At 43.6% G+C, this 19,864-nt stretch overlaps 1 protein-coding gene across 2 annotated transcripts in view; it reads left to right on the forward strand.

Moving 5' to 3' along the window:
• The window catches only part of aars2 (alanyl-tRNA synthetase 2, mitochondrial (putative)), a 44,298-nt gene that overhangs the window by 16,250 nt on the left and 8,184 nt on the right, over nt 1-19,864 (forward strand). For both annotated transcript variants that reach the window (XM_048531347.1, XM_048531346.1), the window contains exons 8-16: nt 972-1,010; nt 1,819-1,930; nt 7,078-7,205; nt 10,111-10,252; nt 12,322-12,491; nt 12,915-13,028; nt 13,569-13,709; nt 18,581-18,718; nt 19,292-19,395. In XM_048531347.1, the coding sequence (XP_048387304.1) occupies nt 972-1,010; nt 1,819-1,930; nt 7,078-7,205; nt 10,111-10,252; nt 12,322-12,491; nt 12,915-13,028; nt 13,569-13,709; nt 18,581-18,718; nt 19,292-19,395 (1,088 nt within the window). The remainder of the gene's footprint in view (nt 1-971; nt 1,011-1,818; nt 1,931-7,077; nt 7,206-10,110; nt 10,253-12,321; nt 12,492-12,914; nt 13,029-13,568; nt 13,710-18,580; nt 18,719-19,291; nt 19,396-19,864) is intronic.

The raw sequence follows: 19,864 nt of genomic DNA on the forward strand, positions 1-19,864 counted from the left end.
GCAACAACACACTGCAGCACCACGAAATTGCTCGAAGCTGAGGAAGAACATCTATACGGCGGTTTTAGAAACAACAGTTACCCGAAATGAATATTCTGCCAATACCGACACAACATGCCCAAAGACACTAGTCACCTGACCATACATAAAGGATATGTCTGAGATGACCACCAGATTACTCCGCCCCTAGGAATCATGGTAGTCAAACTGACAGCTACACTATGACAGCCACTGACAAGAACAAAGACGAAACGTCTGCAAACAAACTTATCAGCTCCACGAGCAAGTCAACAACCAAACATTATGTGGATCTCCGGATTAACAGTCCAGTGATAATATGACTAGGCCATTGCTTCCCAAATGTGATATATCTCTCGGGCATATAAAGGACAAAAACTGAAACCATTGCCTTCTCCTGATTGAATGAATGTCCCGATTCCCACCAGCCGCAAGGGGCACACTGAGTATGTTGTGGCTCTAGCACCATGTTTGTCCCTGCACCCCTCAAGCATACCTCCTCTCATATATTCCTTAAAACCCACCTCTGACGAAGCTGCTGCTTATATGACCTCATGCAGCCTTTCATGCTCCGTGTCCAATTCTCTTTAAAGCTCCCATAAATTCCTTTGAGATTTGAAATGATATTAACTGCAGAAACAGACATTGTTCAGGAACTGGAAGGTGGTGTGTTGTGCGAGATGCTGATGAACATGCTCTGAAGGGACAAGAGCACAAGGGCAATGGGACCATGAGTGAGTAGATGGGAAAATAGGCAGAGAAAGACTCCAGATTAATCCAGGAGCAGTGCAGATATCAGTCTATAGGATTAATCTGGGAACTGTATGGTGGAGTAGTCTAACCAGAGAGAGACTCTCGGACTTATCAGACTAACAGGAGACAATTTCCAGGATTAATCCAGGGATCTGTTCCAAGGGTGGATTTGTGTAACTCTTAGCTTTCTACCTTTTCAGGGAGATGCCTACCCAGAGTTAAAGCAAGACCCATGCCAGGTGAGCATAAAAGTCTATTACAGAAATTGGGGGCACCATCTTGTCATCCACCCCAACCCCTGCCTGCTCTATCTGTGATGTCATCAACTGGTTGGCACCTGGGGATGTCCTGTGCTTGTCCCTTGCCCCGTCACATGGCTTCCTGTGCTGTCCTTCCTGCTTTCCAGTGCACAAATATCCTTGGCATGGCACAGTAATGCTCATATGGCACAGCAGAGGCCCTTTGGCCCATCGAGTCTGCACCAACAAGATGCTACTTTAAATGTACACTAACCCTGCTTTCAATTATGACATTTCAAGTGCTCATCCAAGTACTTTTGAAAAATTGAGAGGTTTCCTGGCTCTACTATCCTCTCAGATCCTCTGGCTGAAAGCAACTTTCCTCAGTAAACCTTGTGCCCTATACCTTAAAATTGCGTTCCCTTGTTTTGACCGTTGAACTAAGGGGAATAGCTGATTCCTGTGACCACCACTGCACCCCCCCCCCAAGCCTCCTTTGTTGTAAAGCAAACAACCTGAACCTATGCAGCCTCTTTCCTTGCCTAAACTACTCCATTCCAGGCAACATCCTAATGAATCTCCTCTGTAAGCCCTCCAGTGTAATCACAGCTTTCCTATAATGAAGAAACCAAAACTGTATGCAGTTTTCCTTCTTTAGCTTAGCCAAAGTTTTGTACAGCTCCAATGTAACTTCCTTGCTGTTATAATCTGTGCCATGACCCATGACTGATAAAGACAAGTGTCCAGTTTTCCACCTTTGTCACCCTATGAGCCTTGCAACATGATCTCTGACGTGTTCCTTTTTCAGATCATGGACACAATTAATGAGAATGAAGCTGCCTTTCTCTCCAGCTTGCACCGTGGACGCCGTGTCATTGATAGAACTTTGCAGAAAATGGACAATTCACAGAGCTTCCCAGGTACTGGAGATGTGTATAGGCATTCCTTGTATATTGAGGTGTTCTCCTTTAGTCTTGCTTCACAAACCTTCACTCGGTATATCTCATGGACTGGCCTAGTTTCCTCTAATCCACCTACCCCCATCGGATCCGTGAAGAGGGAGTATTATGTGGGTAAATGACATCTAATGTGCCTCAACAAGAAGAAATACATTTTAAATGGAGAGAGGTTACAGAAGTCAAAGGAACAGAGGGATCTCTGGGTGTTCTGGTATAGAATCACAAAGTTCAGACGCCAAGTAAGTGATTAGGATGGCAAATGGAATGTGGTTGTTTGTTATGAAGGAACATGAAATAAAGCAGGCTTTACTGCAGCTGTACAGAATGTTGGTGAGACCACATCTGGACTACTATGTGTAGTTTGGGTATGACATTGTTTTGAAAAAACTGAGATTATTTTAGAAGCAGTTCAGCAATGTTTACTTGACTTATTCTGGAATGAAGGACTGATTTCATGAAGAAATGTGGAATAGATTAAGTACATGCCCATTGGGGGTTAGGGGAATGATGAGAGATGATCTGATGTAAGATTTTAAAGGGAGCTGGATAGTGTGGATACCTGGAGGATATTTTGAGGGAGACCACAATACAGCATAAGATAGAGACCATAAGATATAGGAGCAGATGGACATTCGCATCTACCATGCTTCACTATTTAATGAGATCATGGTTGATCTGATATTCCTCAATTCCACATTGCTGCCTTTTCCACATAACCTTTTACTAATTAAAATTCTGAATACAACAGAAATTATTCTAATGTGAATTTTTACCAAAAAGAGGTGTAAAATTTTACCAGTGGCCATACCACAAAGTTAAATTAATGACAAGTCATAAATAAGAAAAAAAGTAAAAGTTCCTCACCACTAAATTAATGGCTCATGCATTTGAGGTCTGTGGAAAACCAGGCCAAAACCGCCATGCTGTGCTGAAATGACCACACAGGGCCTGGCCGTTGGAAGACCTGGAAGTCCCCTTTGAAGCCAGGCAAGACCTCTGCATTGGGACTTGATCTTCACCAAGCCACTGGAATACCTGGAAGCTGAAGACCTCCATGCTGGGATATGAACAGGGCTCCAGGCCGAGACCGCCCCTCCTGGACAAGACAGCAACATGGAGAAATGGCACAACCAGGTGCCAGAACTATGCCGCCATTCTGGGTGGTTGGAAACCACCTCATTGCTGGGCCTAGTCCAGGAGAAGGTGCCTTATGCCAAAGTTGTTTAAAAAAAAATAAGGTACCATAATAAATGGAAGCATTAAAAAAGAATTCATAGAATGAATGAAAAAGCAAAGCAGGCAGAATTGACAAGCTCCAGGCTCCCTGAGAAGCCTTCGCGTTGCACTTCTACTTTGTCGCCATCTTGGATGTTTGTCTCAGCCTTGAATATGCAGCCCTCTGCGGTAAAGAATTCTACAGATTCACTACCCTCCCCTGCAAGAAGAAATTCCTCCTCATCTCTGTCTTAAATGGGCGATCCCTTACTCTGAGATTATACCCCCTGGTCCTATACGGTTTCATAGGTGAAACAACCTTTCCGCACCAATCCTGTCAATTCCCCTCAGAATCTTGTATGTTCCCATAAGGTCACCTCAGTCTTCTAAACCCCAATTAAGAGAGGCCCAATTTACTCCACCTTTCCTCAAGAGACAATCCCTTCATACCCAAGGTTAACTTAATTTACCTGTCTGGATTGCACACTGTCACGTTAGCATGCTGGAAATCAAGCCCTGCAATTCCTGTAGTTATCACAAAAGTTTTCAGGTTTTTAAAAGTGTGCAAATTTCCTAGTTTACCTATCTTTTAGACTCAGACTGACAAAGTATGGCGCAGTTTCTGTACTTAAGAAAATGATTATTTTATAACAAGTAAATAACTCTAGCTGAAGGAAAACAATTATGAACATTTGGCATAAAACTCTACTCATTAAAACTCTGATTCCCTTATAAGCACTGCCTTACGTGCAAAGATAGAATAAAAAAACATGAACAGTTATGGATGGAATGAAAATCAAGAAAACAGTTCAGTGCTGTCTGTTCACAGGATATGTTGAGATCAGTCTTGTGCTTGTCAGAATGCTACTTCTCAATCCCACTTCTACAGTTAATAGAGACCTACAGCGTGGAATCATGCCCTTTGGCCCAACTTGTCTACGCTGACCAGACATCCCAATCTGACCTAGACCCATTTGTCAGATGCTTTCATTGGTTTGCAGGAAGCAGTGTGAAGGCGGTGGATGATTACACTTATAAAGCATTTCTGATGTATTAATTACAAGTCACAGCTTCCAGCAGCTGCTGAAGGAAGGTTTCCTCCTCCTCCTCCCCCCTGGGGACAAAGAGTTGGCAGGCAGGATTCAGGCAAGTGGTAGGCATTAATTCAGCATTAATGGCATTAATGTAGAAAAGCAGCCAAAGGATCTCCCCTGAATCTGGTCTCGACGTGAGAACACAATTATTCCCTTAATCTTGGTTCATATTGGAAGAGAGGTCAGTAACATGCTGTGACTTTTACAGTGAAAATACAGCATTTTAATACATTGCATTACAGTAATCACACCCAGCTGGTCACTGTCCTTCCCCTTATTCCGTACACCCAATCCTATGAAACGCCTAATCAATGATGAGCACTCCTGTAGATAGCCCCAGGTTCCCATGATTTCGTGGTGTTTTACAGACATTATAATCATAGAACATAGAACATTACAGCACAGTACAGGCCCTTCGGCCCTCAATGTTGTGCCGACCTGTCCTACCGATCTCAAGCCCATCTAACCTACACTATTCCATGTACGTCCATATGCTTGTCCTTAATCGTCAGGCCTTGGGATCTTTCTATGCATCCTAAGAATTAGCATTCTGAAGTTACCAGTTACACTCCTTCTGGTCTGTCCCAGATGTTCTTTTCTGTAACGACTGCTTGAATTCTGTTCATTGTAATTCATGTGCTAGCTTTATCAAATTCTGTTATTATTCTTATATTTTCCACCGTCCCAATTTTATATATGCACACTTATACCTGTGAAATATTAAAGATAGTTGGTTTTAACTGCCAGAAGTTCATAACTAACTTAATAACAAATTAATATTATAAAGTTATACAGCTGTTTCTAATGTTAGCACTTTGTGATTAGTAAGTTGCAACCAATCTATCTTGTTCAAGCATATTTTTTAGAGATACGAGAAAACATTTCCTGAGACTTATTAACTTTCACATATATTTAAATGTTTTCCTCCCCCAATGCTTCTATTATATTTTTGGTTACATGTGTAACAATACTTATCTTGAAATCTATCTCTGATAATCTGAAAATCTTTAACTAGAACCTATTTCTTAATATTGTGAATAACTTCAAAGAAACAACCAGTTACTACAAAATAACTTTAGCTGTTGTTTTCACAGCTGTTTAATGAGATAGTTTAGCTAGTTCGTGGGCTGAGATTTACGCCCCTTATTTTAAGTGGTGCTGTTGGCAATTTGGGCAACATCCTCTTACTAAAGAACTGGAATCAATCGCTTGTCTACCGTTAGGCATCCTCTTATCAAACTGTCGCTTGTAGGGCCTCCTGTTCACCTTGGAGCAGATCTGTTCAAAAGTACCATTTTGTTTCAATTAAATGTTAGAGCAGGCTGTTTTATTCTGTTTACCTCTTGTCGGCCATTTTATCTTTCAAACATGGGCCGTCCTTACGTGATTATTATATTTATTTCCTCTTACTGTTTCACCCCTTGATTGCTTCAGTATATTAGAAATATTATTAGTGCCCTCAATCGTGAAGACTGCTACAACTCTATTATTTCCTGGTGCCCCAGTTGCTGCCTCTAACAGCCTGTATTCGCCTTGATTTTTCTCTTCCTTTTTATATATTTAAACAAGCACATGCCATCCATTTGGATGTCACTTGCCAATTTACGCTCAAAGTTGATTTCCGCCCTCTCTCATTCTTTGATCATCTTGTGTGGTTTTAAAACTTTCTCAATCCTTTTGCTTCCATTACTCTCTTCTACATTGCTTTTTTTTCATTTTGATAGTATACTTAACTTCTTTGGTTAACCATGGTTGGTTTATACCCTTCCTGGAATCCCCTTCCTTGCTAGGATATATCTTTGTTGCAAGTCACAAACTGTATCCTGAAATGTCTGCTTGTTTTCGTTGATTGATTTTTTTAAAGCTTCAATAAATTGCTATTATTCACATTTAGCACAGTTTCCAAATTCCAAATTCCTCCCTCTCAAATTGAATGCTAAAATTTACCATGTTACGATCACTGTTTCCCAGGGGATCTTTTATTCTGACATCATTCATTGAAGCATTTTATTAATTATACATCAAAATTGCCTGATCCCTGGTTGGATTCACAAAAAGTGTCCCAAAAATTCTTCCTCATGGCTTCCTCTGCCAATTTGATTTTCACAATCTGCATGAGGACAAAAGTCACTCCTGATTAATATACTGGCTTTGTCAATCTGGTGTTGATCTAATACTCAAGGAATTTTCTAGGAAAAGGGAGAAGAAAAACAGTGGAGACCTAAACACAAAGTGAAGACTGACTTTTACTTTAAAGATTAGAAATGTACACCAGACCCACTCACCAATTAGCTTCTTTCCCTGCACTTGCATCACATGCTGTGGTCCCACTTAGCTCTGGTGAGTTTGCTTCTTGCAGTAAACTCGAGTTAAAACACCTCTGTCCCCTTTAGCTCCAAATTTCCTTTTTGATTCAAATTTCTAGTTGTAGTCATTCAAATCTCACTTGGGTTTTGTCTCACTCAGCTGAATTCCCACCCAGTTGCAGTCCCGTCGTAACTGTGCTCCTTACAATAATGCAATGAGTGGTGGATGAGGCATGAAGGTGAATGTCATCCACGGTTTATGCCCTGTTTCTGTCAATGGTTCAGTGACTTCTCTTGAGGCAGCAAGGACATAGATTTGCACTGAGGTCTTCCAGATGTGGTTGGTCACCTTCTGACAGCCTATGTTCACGTATCAGGACTAGAAAGGCAGTGAGGTTTGGACTGGTTATCTGGAAAATGAGCGCTGACTTTGGTTAGGATGACGCAATTGTAGATGTGGAACCATCACAATCATCCTTCTCCGTCTTTGTAGTGGATGTGGCCTGGTCTCTGCACAGGAACCTGGGCTTCCCCCTCGATCTGGTTAGCCTCATGCTGGAAGAAAAGGCGGTGATCATGGACACTGAAGCCTTGGGACAGTTGGCAAAGGAAGAGGCAGAGGTGAGATTTTAAGATGTTGGATGAGCTGCCCAGAAGCTCATGAGTGATGTGTCAGTCTAGCCTATGTGGCTTCTCCTACCCCTCCGCTTGATTCCTCAAGACTCTCAGCTCTAGAACCCTCCGGAGATAACGGAGCTCTCTAATTCTTGTTTCTTATGCATCCTGGATTTGAATCATTTCACCAATAGTGGCTACACTTTCAGTTGTCAGAGTTTGGTTTGATTTATTACTGTCACGTGAAAAGTGTTTTGTGAGCTTTACACGCAGATCATACAATAAGTATTAGAATAACAACAGAGTGCAGGATACCGTGTTATTGCTGCCAGCGTGGGATTCCCTCCCCACACCTCGCTGCGGCTTTACCTCACTTCCCTCAGTTAAGAACTTCGACTGTTTATCAAAGTGATTAGCTCATCCAGAATTACCTTTATTTGTTTTTTTAATCAAACATTGTTTATATGCCTGAGAAACACCATATACAGACATAAAGAACAGGAGCAACAGTAGATCACTTGACCCCTGAAGCTTGTTCTTCCGTTGTGCAATATGACAGCTGATCTGTCACAGGCCTCTTTCATGCCAGTTCCTCTCAGCCCTCAACTCCCCCAGTGTTTCAAAAATCTATGTACCTTGTCTCTAAATACTTTCCTTGATCTAGCCTCCACAACTCTGCTCTGAGAAGAGCATTCCAGACATTTGCTAACTTCTGGGAGAAGAAATTCCTTCACACCTCAGTTTTAAATGAGTGTCCTCTTGTTCTGTAACCATGTCCTCCATTCCAATATTCCTTCACTAGTGGAAGCATCATCTCACCATTTACCCTCTGAAGCTCCCTCAGAATCTTTGTTTCAATAGGATCGTGCTGCCTCCCCCCACCCTCATTTTCCTAAACTCTAGTGAATAAAGGCCATTATTATTATTGAAAACTCTACCTTTTCATCCCAGGAGATAATCAGAATTGCAGATGCTGGAAGTCAGAGTTGATAGTGTGGAGCTGGAGGAACACAGCATGTAAAGCAGCATCAGAGGTGCAGGAAAGTTGATGTTTCAGGTCAGGACCTAATAAAGGTATTATGAAACCTCCCAAACTGAAATGTCGACTTTCCAGTTCCTCTGCCACCTGACCTGCTGAGTTCCTCTGGCTCCATACTATATCCACCCTTTCATCCCAGGAGTCAGTGCAGTGAATTGCTCTTGAACTGCCTCCATTGCTATTATATCCTTTCTTAAATACAGGAATCAACACTACGCAGTACTCCAGGTGCAGCCTCAGGAACACCCTGTACAGTTGTAACAACATTTCCCTGTTTGCAAAATAGATCCTCTAGCAGAAGGTGGCACAATTGCAATATATGTTCAAGTTGTTGATGTCGTTCAGGGTCATTTGTGAAGTGTGAGCAAGGCACAGCATTCTAATGTATGCTGTTTTCATCTGTAGCATAGTTGTAGCCTCTTTCTGTCTTATTTGCGCTCTCTTCCCCTCCCTCTGCTTGAACTGCATGTAACAAGGTTGGCTCATTTCACCTGAATCAGTGACAGTGATCTGGGTTGGAGATGTAGGGATGGTTTGTGATAAATAGGTATGACTCTCTTTCTCATTTGTCCTTCAGATGTAGGTATTGCTGGCTGGTCCAGCATTTATTACTCATCCCTGATTGCTTTGAGACTGCGGTGCTAAGCTGTGTCTTGAATTGCTGCAGCTCACTAGGTCTGAGTACATAGACAACGTTTTAGGAGGGAGTTCCAGGACTTTGACCCGTGACCTCATACTGGCTTCACAGACAAGGGAGGAGGAGGCATTGAAAAATAAAAGTTAAGTTTCAAGAAATTCTTGCGTTGGATTTTCTGTACATGAGCTGTTCTGAGCTCTCTGTTGGGATATTGTAGTTTAGACCATAAGACATAGGAGTGGAAGTAAAGCCATTCGGCCCATTGAGTCCACTCCGCCATTTAAACCATGGCTGATGGGCATTTCAACTCCACGTCCCTGCACTCTCCCTGTAGCACTTGATTCCTTTTGAGATCAAGAATTTATCGATCTCTGCCTTGAAGGCATCCAACGTCCCGGCTTCCACTGCACTCCGTGGCAATGAATTCCACAAGCCCCCACTCTCTGGCTGAAGAAATGTCTCCTCATTTCTGTTTTAAATTTACCCCCTCTAATTCTAAGGCTGTGCCCACGAGTCCTCGTCTCCCTGCCTAACAGAAACAACTTCCCAGTGTCCACCCTTTCTAAGGCAAACATTACCTTGTAAGTTTCTATTAGATCTCCCCTCAACCTTCTAAAATCTAATGAATGCAATCTCAGGATCCTCAGCTGTTCATCGTACATTAAATCTACCATTCCAGGGATCATCCATGTGAATCTCTGCTGGACCTGCTCCAGGGCTAGTATGTCCTTCCTGAGGTGTGGGCCCCAAAATTGGACACCGTATTCTAAATGGGGCCTGACTAGGGCTTTATAAAGCCTCAGAATCACGTCACTGCTTTTATATTCCATCCCTCTTGAGATAAACGACATTACATTCGCTTTCTTAATCATGGACTCTACCTGCAAGTTAACTTTGAGACAATCCTGGACCAACGCTCTCAGATCCCTTCGTACTTGTGCTTTACGAATTTTCTCACCATTTAGAAAATAGTCCATACCTGTATTCTTTTTCCCAAAGTGCAAAACCTCACATTTGCTCACGATGACAAAGTGTGGAGCTGGATGAACACAGCAGGCCAAGCAGCATCCCTTAGGGTCTAGGCCCGAAACATCAGCTTTTGTGCTCCTGAGATGCTGCTTGGTCTGCTGTGTTCATCCAGCTCCACACTTTGTTATCTTGGATTCTCCAGCATCTGCAGTTCCCATTATCACTGATACAATTTGCTCACGATGGATTTGTTTCTGTCTTTGCAGCGTCTTAGACCATTGCCCCAGTCAGATTTGCAACCGGACAGAGTGCTGTGTATACAAGACATAAGCGAACTCCAGAGGACTGGAGTGCCCCGAACAGACGATTCAGCAAAATACATTTACAAGCTTCAGGATGGCAAATATGGTAAACAAATTCCCTGTGCCCCCGGAGCTAGCTCTTAGGCATGCTCATCTCAACAAGTGCAAAAGAAACAATTGGAATTTGACTGAGAACGAGAGGTTAGACATCAAGTGAAGCTCGTTAGACACTGTCTCCATCAGACACTTCCAGAACAGGTACAGCCGCGAGGGTTAGATGCAAATTAAAGTTCCAAATGAACAAATGAAGTAGTACTGCACAGCAACAGGCCTTTTGGCCCTCCAAGCTTGTGCGGACCATCGTGCCCTAATTAATCTAAAAACAAACTTGCTGTATTTCGATTTGTATCCCTCTATTCTATCCCTGTTCATGTACCCATCTAGATGCCTCTTAAATGTCTTCGATGTGCCTGCTTCCTCCACCTCTTCTGGTAGTGCATTCCAGGCTGCTACCACTCTCTGCATGGAAAACTTCCCTCACACATCTCCCTTAAACTTTCCCCCTCTGAATCTGAACCTGTGCCGCCTTGTAATTGAAACTTCAACCCTAGGAAAAAGCCTTTGACTATCTACCCTATCTATGCCTCTCATAATTTTGTAGATCCCTATCGGGTCTCCTCTCAGCCGCCATCTTTCCAGTGAAAACAATCCTAGTCTTTTTAACCTTTTCTCATAGTTAATGCCCTGGAGACCAGGCAACATCCTGGTGAACCTTCTCTGTACTCTACACTGACCCCATCAAACACTCCCAGGACATATACAGGGTTAGATGCAAATTAAGTCTCCCTCTACACTCTCAGATTGAAACTAAAAGCCTTTACTCATTTAAACTGAATGTAAAGCTCTCGCAACACAATCCTCATCCACTCTCCAGGACAGTCCCAGCACAGGGTTGGGTACCAGACAAAGCTCCATATACACTGTCCCAATCAAACTGAGACAGCATGGTGTTAGATACAGAATAAAGCACTCTCTACATGTTTCCATCAATCCTGGACAGGGACAGCAAGGGATACAGCCTGGAGCTCCTTCTGTTCTTTTCAACAGCAAGTAAATTTCTCTATCCCCGTTTAAACTGAAAAGAAAATGCCCTCGATGCTGTCTTCCCCCCGCCCCCCAACCACCTCAGACTCCCACAACAGGGATGGCATGGGGGTAGATGCAGAGAAAAGCTCTCTCTACTCTTTGAAACACACAATAAAGCAATCTGTACCGAGTTCCCATATAACTTCCAGAACAGGGACAGCACAGGGGTAAACACAGTAAAGCTGCCTATACTGTTTTAAAGTGAGAGTAAAGATCCTTTGACACTGTCCTCATCAGTCACTCCCAAGATGGGGACAGTACAGTGTTAGATACAGAATAAAGATCCCTCTCTGCTGTGTCCAGTGAACACTGAAGCATAGGTACTACTTGGGATCAGATACAGAATAAACCCCCCTCACGCCGCTCCCACAGATACAGCACAGGGTTAGATGCCCCCGCGCCAAGCCCTCTGCGCTGAGCCCCGGTCTCTTTTAAACTAGTTTTCTCGTCTTTTAAATGAAAGGTAAATGGTAAGTAAAGTTTGCTGTCCCCATCAAATACTATAAGAATGGTGCTGCACAGGGTTAGATACAGAATAAAGCTACCTCTACACTGTCCCCATCAAACACTACCAGGACGTGTATAGCAATGGGTAAGACACACTGATCTCCCCATACTGTCCCCATCAAAAAAATCTCCTGGGACAGTGACAGCATGGAGTTAGATAAAGAGTAAATATTCGTCTGTGCTGTTGACATCAACAACTCCTAAGACAGGTAATGTAGGAGAGAGACACAGTGATGTTTGCTTTGACCCCAGGGATGAAATTGTTGGGTTTTGACTCTGCAGCGAGTGTGAATCTGTGCTTATAAAACAAAGAACTGTGGATCTCTCGGTTCTTATTTCACAAAGAACTGGAAATCTGAAACAAAAGCAGAAATTGCTGGAAACATTCAGCAGAGTCTGGCAACATCTGTGGGGGGAAAAAAAGAGTCAACATTTTGCTGAATCAGTCACTGTACCCAAAGACCATATGAGTTTCTGCAGTTTTGGTTTTTGTTTGTGAAACTGTGTGTATTTGTTTTCCAGTATTGAGTCCCTGCCAGGCCACTGTAGTCGCATTGTATGATAACAACTCATTGGTGAAGGAAGTGGGGCAAAGTCAGACATGTGGTGTCATCCTGGACCAAACCAATTTCTACAGCGAGCAGGGTGGGCAGACCCATGACCTGGGTTATTTTGTACGAGAGGGTCATCAGGCAAGTTTGACTGCATGGTGTGGTTTCAGTGCTAAAATCTAACCCTTTGTTTCCCCAGCCCTCCGGCTGCTGACTGACAGGGCTTGTGACATGCCCTCCACGAAGCGCCCTCCTGTGCCGGGCCCCGGGCCCCCGCGGCGCGCCCTCCTGTGCCGGGCCCCGGGCCCCCGCGGCGCGCCCTCCTGTGCCGGGCCCCGGGCCCCCGCGGCGCGCCCTCCTGTGCCGGGCCCCGGGCCCCCGCGGCGCGCCCTACTGCGCCGGGCCCCCGCGGCGCGCCTTCCGCACCGGGCCCCGAACTGTGGGAAGCTGGTGTCCTCATTCCCAAGGGCTGACTGAGGTGAGAGGGAGCAGGGTTGTAATACTTGACATACATCAGCCTTGCCATAACTAGGAACTCTGCTCAATTCTGATTTTCTTCATCAGGATGTTCTGCTACCAGTGGTGAATGTGCAGGCAGCTGGTGGCTTTGTGATTCACACTGTCAGTGTGCCAGAATCATTACACGTTGGAGACAGAATCGACTTGTTTGTGAATGAGGTATTTAACTTAATGCTTTTGATGGAAAAGTTGCTGGCCACTTACTGGGCCATTGATTGGCGTTCGCTGTGCCCCTGTTATTGTGTACTGTAGCATGTCAATGCTTGTGGCCCATTTTGTCTGTCCATTCTTATGATGTGGATGATAGTATGTAGGTCAGTGTTTATTGCCTGACTTTAATTGTTCTGGAAACAATGGTGATGAACTACTGCTTTGGTGTCTTGCTGAGCCCTTTCAGAGGGCAGTGAAGAGTCAACCACGTTTCTGTGGTCTTGGGTTATATAGGTCAGACCAGGTAAGGCTGGCAGATTTCCTTTCCTCAAAGACATCAGTTAGCCAAATAGGTTTTTACAACAATTTGATAGTTTCATGATCATTCAGATTAGGAATTTAAAAAAAACCAGTTTATTAACTTTCTGCAGCACCCATGGTGGCATTTGAACTCATTATTTCACAGTCCTCTGGGTGACTATACTAAAATGTAACTGCTATGCCACTGTTTGACTGTAATGCCATTTTTTAAATATGGTACTTTCCAAGGCTCACCGTCTTGCCTGCATGGTGAAACACACAGCCACTCATCTGCTGAACTATGCCTTGCGCTGTGTCCTGGGAGATCACACTGAGCAGAGAGGATCACACATCACCGCTGATCGACTGCGCTTTGACTATAATATCAGGGTAGGAATCACTTTTAGCATCTTCACTGTCTATGTAGTCTTGTGCCACATCTAACCTCACTGTGGGCTGCTCTGTTTTCAAGTAACCAGTCTTTGTGTCATGTCCTTGGGCCCAGTGATCTCTGCTGGCAGGAAGAGAACTGGGACCATCACTGTCTCCTGAAGCTGTTCCATTGTATAGTGCACCTTCCTTGAGATTTCATTCCAATCTGTATCTCCTCTGACAGGAGGGAGAGAGGGCTTTATTGTCAATCTTAGTCTCTAGCCAGAAGATGGGAGGACTGGGATTGCACTGTGCGCGTCACTTCACTACAAAGATGATTTTATCTACATAGCAAATGTGCCCTTCAGAATTCTGGTGGTGTTTTATACTAAACCCCACAGCCACAATTGAGGTATCACAGTAGTTTTGTGTTGACCCTGGCTACCAAAGGAATACATCAGATATAAAGCACAGAAAGCATAAGAGTCATACAGGCACACCGAATTCTTAAAGTGCAGAAGGGAGCAATTGGCCCATCGTGTCTGTACTGTTCATCCAAATCATTTACTAGCCTAATGCCGTTCTCACACGCTTTTATATCCATTCATGGGATGTGGATGTCACCGAATGGGTCAGCATTTATTGCTCATCTGCCATTGCCCAGAGGGCAGTTGGGAGTCAACCACATTGCTTTCTGTCATGAGGCACAGACCAGGTAAGGATGGCAGCTTTCTGCCCTGAAGGCCATTAATGAGCCAGAAAGATTATTTGTGACAGTTGACAATGGTTATATGATTGTCATTAGGCCAGCTTCTTATTCCAGGTTTTCTTTTACATTGAATTCAAATTTCGCCAAATGCCATGATTGGATTTGTGTTCCCAAAGGAGTTCTAGATTATCAACCCAGCGATATTTCCACTACACCACTACCTTGTCTGTAATCCTGCATTTTTTTTTTTCTTTTTCAGGTAACACTAATTACCTTTCGAGTGTTTCAATGGGACCTGCCTCAACCACACTGAGACATTGTGTTCCAGACTTTGATCTTTCTCTCCCCTTTCATGTTGCTTTTGTTATGGTTGCAGCTGATGGTAATACTGGAAAAGTCAAGACTCCAAAATGAAACAAGAACAGAAATTGCTGGAGAAACTCAGCAGGTCTGGCACCGTTTGGAGAGAAAGCAGAGTCAACATTGTGGGTCCAGTGACTCGGTTCTGCTATTTGCCCACACCTGTTGTTTTTCTCAAGGAATTTCTGTTTTTGTTGCAGATTTCCAACATTTGCAGTTCTTTGTTTTTTTTTCCCCAAATTGAAACCTGGCTTGAAAGACCGAAAGTTTTATTTTTGTAGTTTGGTTACCGTGGTGATTGGGCACTGAACATATTCACAAGAGGTTGGCAATTTACTTTTAACAAAGGAGCATAAGTCTACTACACAGAAGAACAAAACAAAGCTATTTGATAATTTAGAAAAACCTTAACACAAACAGCAAAAACAAAAATTCAATCAATATCCCAGCAACGTAAATTTACAGATGTTCATATCCAGTGAAGCATTACTCCTGTCATCACTTTAAGGTTTACACTTGACTCTTTCTAATTTTGATGGCCCAGAGACGACTTTCCGATTCTGTTAGCCTGTGCTACTTTGTAGTTTTCATGAGCTGCAAACCTGTACAAAGTTCTCAAAACCTGGAAAATTTTGACCAACTAAAATCTCTGTGTCATGAGATTTTGGAAAACTTGTTCTGCTGCAGTTAGTGTTTTTCTGAACATAAACCTGATTCTGGCCTCTAATTGTCTATTTCTGTGTAGGTCACGAAACTCAGCATTTTAAATGTTCACCAGTTAGCTCCGCAGGAGGCACTTAAATAATCTGTTGAGCTCATTGTTCTATAACATTTTCTAATCTCTTAGAGAAAGCAAAGCAAGTAAAACACTGATGTTGGGGCCTTTACTGAACTGAAATGAAAATCTGTTTTGCCTGATTAAAATTCAACATCCTCGATGTTGATAATATAGTCTAAACCTTAAAGACACCATTGCTTCTTTTGCCAGTTGCCTTAAATTTGTGCATTCTGGTTCCCGATTCTTCTACCATGGAAATAGTTTCTTCCTAGTCTGTCCAGATTCATGATTTTGAAAACTTCTATCAGATTTCCTCTCAACCTTCTCCTTTCTAAGGAAAACAGCCTCACTTTCTCCAATCTATCCATGTATTGGAAATTCCATTTGGTCCAACCAATTACTGGCAGTGTTAAGTTGCACGGAGGACTCCTCCATCATTTTTCATTCATATCTACTATTCTAGACCTCTCCTTCCTCCTTCATTATATACTTTCTCCTCAATCTGTCCACGACTATCAGTAGGAGTGGCCACTGCACTGTCCTTGTGGAGACAAAGTCCAGTCTTCACTTTGAAGATACTGTCCATCATGTTATATGACAGGAACACCTTGCTGAAGGCAGAAACTTTGAGCATACCTAATGACTCAAAATTGTGCATCTGTGTAGTGTTATTGGCCATCAGTAGGAGAATTGCACCCCAACACAATTTGTAACCTTATGGCCCAGCATATCCTCCAGTTGATCATTACCATCAGCCCAAGCTTGTTGAAGATTACAGGAGGGAATACTAGGTGCAGGAGTTTGTTGACAATGTTAGCACAAGGCCTTTCCTTAACAACACTTATTCTCTGACCCAGGGTGTGGCCAGAGCAGTCATCACACTCTTGACTTGTGCCTTCTCCACCCCATGTTGGGCAGGCTTGGCAACCAAAATATGGATTACTCACTGCTAGTCTCTGATCTTCTCTCGTAGCTACACTATTTATTTAGTCACTTCAATTCAGTGTTTGTTCGATGACAAGCCTCAGGATGTTGATAGCAGTGTTGATAACAGTGGAATTCAGCGATGGTATACCCATTGATTGTCAAGGGATGATCTTAGATTGTCTCTTATTGGAAGAGATTATTGCCTGACATTTTTGTGGAGCGCTTGTTACTTGCCACTTCAGTCCAAGTCTGGATATTTTCCAAGTCTTGCTCAATTTAGACATGGGCTGTTTCGGTGTCTGAGCAGTTGTGAATAATGCTGAATATTGTGCAATCATCAGCCAAAAGCCTCAGTTCTGACCTTTTGATGAATGATAGGTCATTGATGAAGCAGCTGAAAATGGTTGGGCCCCTGGAGCCAAGATGGCTGACCTTGAATAACAATATCAGTCTTCCTATATGCCAGGTATTACTCAAAGCAGCAGTTTTCCTTTGATTCCCATTGACTCCAGTTTTGACAATCCTTTGAATGCAGCCTTGATGTCAAGAGCTGTCACTCTCGCCTCACCTCTGGAATTCAGCTCTTTTGTCCATGTTTGATCCAAGGCTGTAATGAGGTCAGGAGCACTGTTAATGACACCTTCCATCACTTTACTGATCATTGAGAGGAGACTGATGGTGCAGTAATTGATGGGGTTGTATTTGTTCCTGTTTGTGTGTGTGATGTACTTGGATATTTTGCCACATTGTCAGATGCAAGTGTTGTAGCTGTACTAGAGTAGCTTGGCTAGGGGAGCGGCATGTTCTGGAGCAGAAGCCTTCAGTACTATTCCCGGAATGTTATCACAGCCCGTAGCCTTTGCAGTGTCCATGTCTTTCATGATTTCTTGATATCACATGAAATGAATCATATTGGCTGAAGCCATAGTATCTGTGATGTTGGGGACCATTAGACGAGGCTGAGATGGATCATCCACTCAGCACTTCTGGTTGAAGATGGCTGCGAAATGCTTCAGCCTTATCTTTTTTGCACTGATGTGCTGGACTCTTCCATCATTGAGGATGGGGATATTTGTAGAGCAGCCACCTCTAGTGGTTTGTTTAGTTGTCCTCCACCATTCACGACTGGATGTGGCAGGGCTGCAGAGCCTAGATCTGAACTGTAGGCTGTGGGATCACTTAACTCTATCTCGTTTTGTTGTTTATGCTGTTTGGTATGCAAGTATTCCTGAATTGTAACTTCTTCAGATTGACACCTCATTTTTATGTGTGTCTGGTTGTGGCATGCCACTTTGCACTCGCTGCTGACCCGGGATTGATCTCCTGGCTTGATAGCAGTTGTAGAATGAGAGATATGCTGGACCATAAGGTTACACTTTTTGTTTTGTTGATGGCCCACAGCACCTTGAGGATGCCCAGTCTGGAGTTGTTAGATCTATTTGAAGCCTGTCTTATTTAGCACGGTGATAGTGCCATGTAACATTTTGGAGGCTATTCTCAATGTGAAGGTGGGACCTTGTCTCCACATGAACTGGGTAGTAGTTACTTTTACGAATAGTGTGATGGACAGATGGAACTGCAGCTGGCAGATTGGTAAGGATGAGATCAAGTATGGTTTTCCCTCTTGTTAGTTCCTTCTGTCGCAGACCCAGTTTGGGACTCGGCCAACACAATTATTATTGTGATGATACAGTGCCACTTTTTGTAATGAATGCCATAGTCACGCATCTGGAGGATATTGTGCGCCCTTGTTCCTGTAAGTATTCCTCAGCGTAGAAGACCACTGATCCATCAGCCAAAGAGGGTGGTCCACGGTAATCAGCAGGAGGTTTCCTTCCCCACTCCTGGCCTATGCCATTAGACTTTGTGAGAACTGGAGCCAACGTCGAGGACTCTCAGGGCACCTTCAGCCGACTGTACACCACTGTGCTGTCACCTCTGCTGGGTTGGTCCTTTTGTTGGGACTGGACATATCCGGGGAATGTGATAGTGGTGTTTGTTGCTTGATTCATCTGTAAGCTCTTCCAATTTTGGTATGATGATGTGATGTAGCATGTTGAATATGCTCATGTCCTGGTTCAGTTTAACACATTGCCGCCTTTGGTTTTGTTGCAGACTCCAGTCACTGGACAGCAGTTGGAGACAGTGGAGGAGATTGTGCGAGATGTGATATGTCGTGATGAGCATGTATACACAGCAGATGTCCCTTTAAATCAAGTCAACTGCATTAGAGGACTCAGGAGTATCGATGAGGTACAAAAGCAGGCATCTCCTTCCACCCTTTTCAACGATACAGGGCTCTCTCGGGGGAGTGCCCATTAGCACAGGGCACCCTCTTCGGAATTTCCATTGTGAAGTGAAGCGGTAACAGCATTTACCCATTTTAATGTAATAGGTTTCGTGATTTCTCCAGGGCTGGTTGGAGGCAGATGGCTCATCTCGATGCCCCCTCTCTAGCAACTGTAGCAGGATGATGAGAAGCCTCTGGAAATATAATCATGCCATTTTACATCCCAGCAAGGTCAACTATTTTTAACTTTTAAAATGGGTAGAACTTTAATATAGAAATCTAGTTTGGGATTTGCTTTCAATCCGTCTAGCCATGGCACCTTGTACCCCACTTCTGAGTCCATTTGTTCAGGTCTGTTCTTCTGACAAATCTGTCTGCGTTGTATTATCCCTCTGAATTTTTATAATTTCATCTGGAATGGAGGTTTACTGGATGAGGAAGTATCGGATTGAGGGCCAGACCACTGTTAGGCCCTTGGGTTTCTGGACAATAGTTTCCTGTAATCAGGAGCTGATGGATTTGCTTTACTGTGCCAGGTTTATCCAGATCCTGTGCGTGTGGTGTCAGTTGGGGTGCCTGTCGAACAGTTACTGCATTCAAGTGACAAACAACACACTTCTGTGGAGCTGTGCTGTGGGACGTGAGTAACACATTCCTGAGTGTGGGCTAACCTTGTCTCCGCCTAACCCCAAGCTGTACCTAGTGTGAAGCTGGATGAACACAAGGCCAAGCAGCATCAGAGGAGCAGGAAAGCTTGACATTTTGGGTCAGGAGAAGGGTCCTGACCCGAAATGTCAAGCTTTGCTGCTTGGCCCGCTGTATTCATCCAGCTTCACGCCGTGTTATCTCAGGTTCTCCAGCATTGGCAGTTCCTACTACCCCATGCTGAACCTGTCTGGGAGGGCTTGTTAGGGAAAGTGTGAGGGAAGTTTTACTCTGTATCTGACCTTGTATTTTACTTAATAAAAACCGAAAGAACTGCAGATGTTGTAAATCAGGAACAAAAATAAAGTTGCTGGAAAAGCCCAGCAGATCTGGCAGCATCTGTGAAGGAAAAAGCAGAGTTAATGTTTCGGGTCCGGTGACCCTTCCTCAGAACTGTACTTTGC

Source organism: Stegostoma tigrinum, chromosome 4, assembly GCF_030684315.1.
Source record: "Stegostoma tigrinum isolate sSteTig4 chromosome 4, sSteTig4.hap1, whole genome shotgun sequence".
Lineage (NCBI taxonomy): Eukaryota > Metazoa > Chordata > Chondrichthyes > Orectolobiformes > Stegostomatidae > Stegostoma > Stegostoma tigrinum.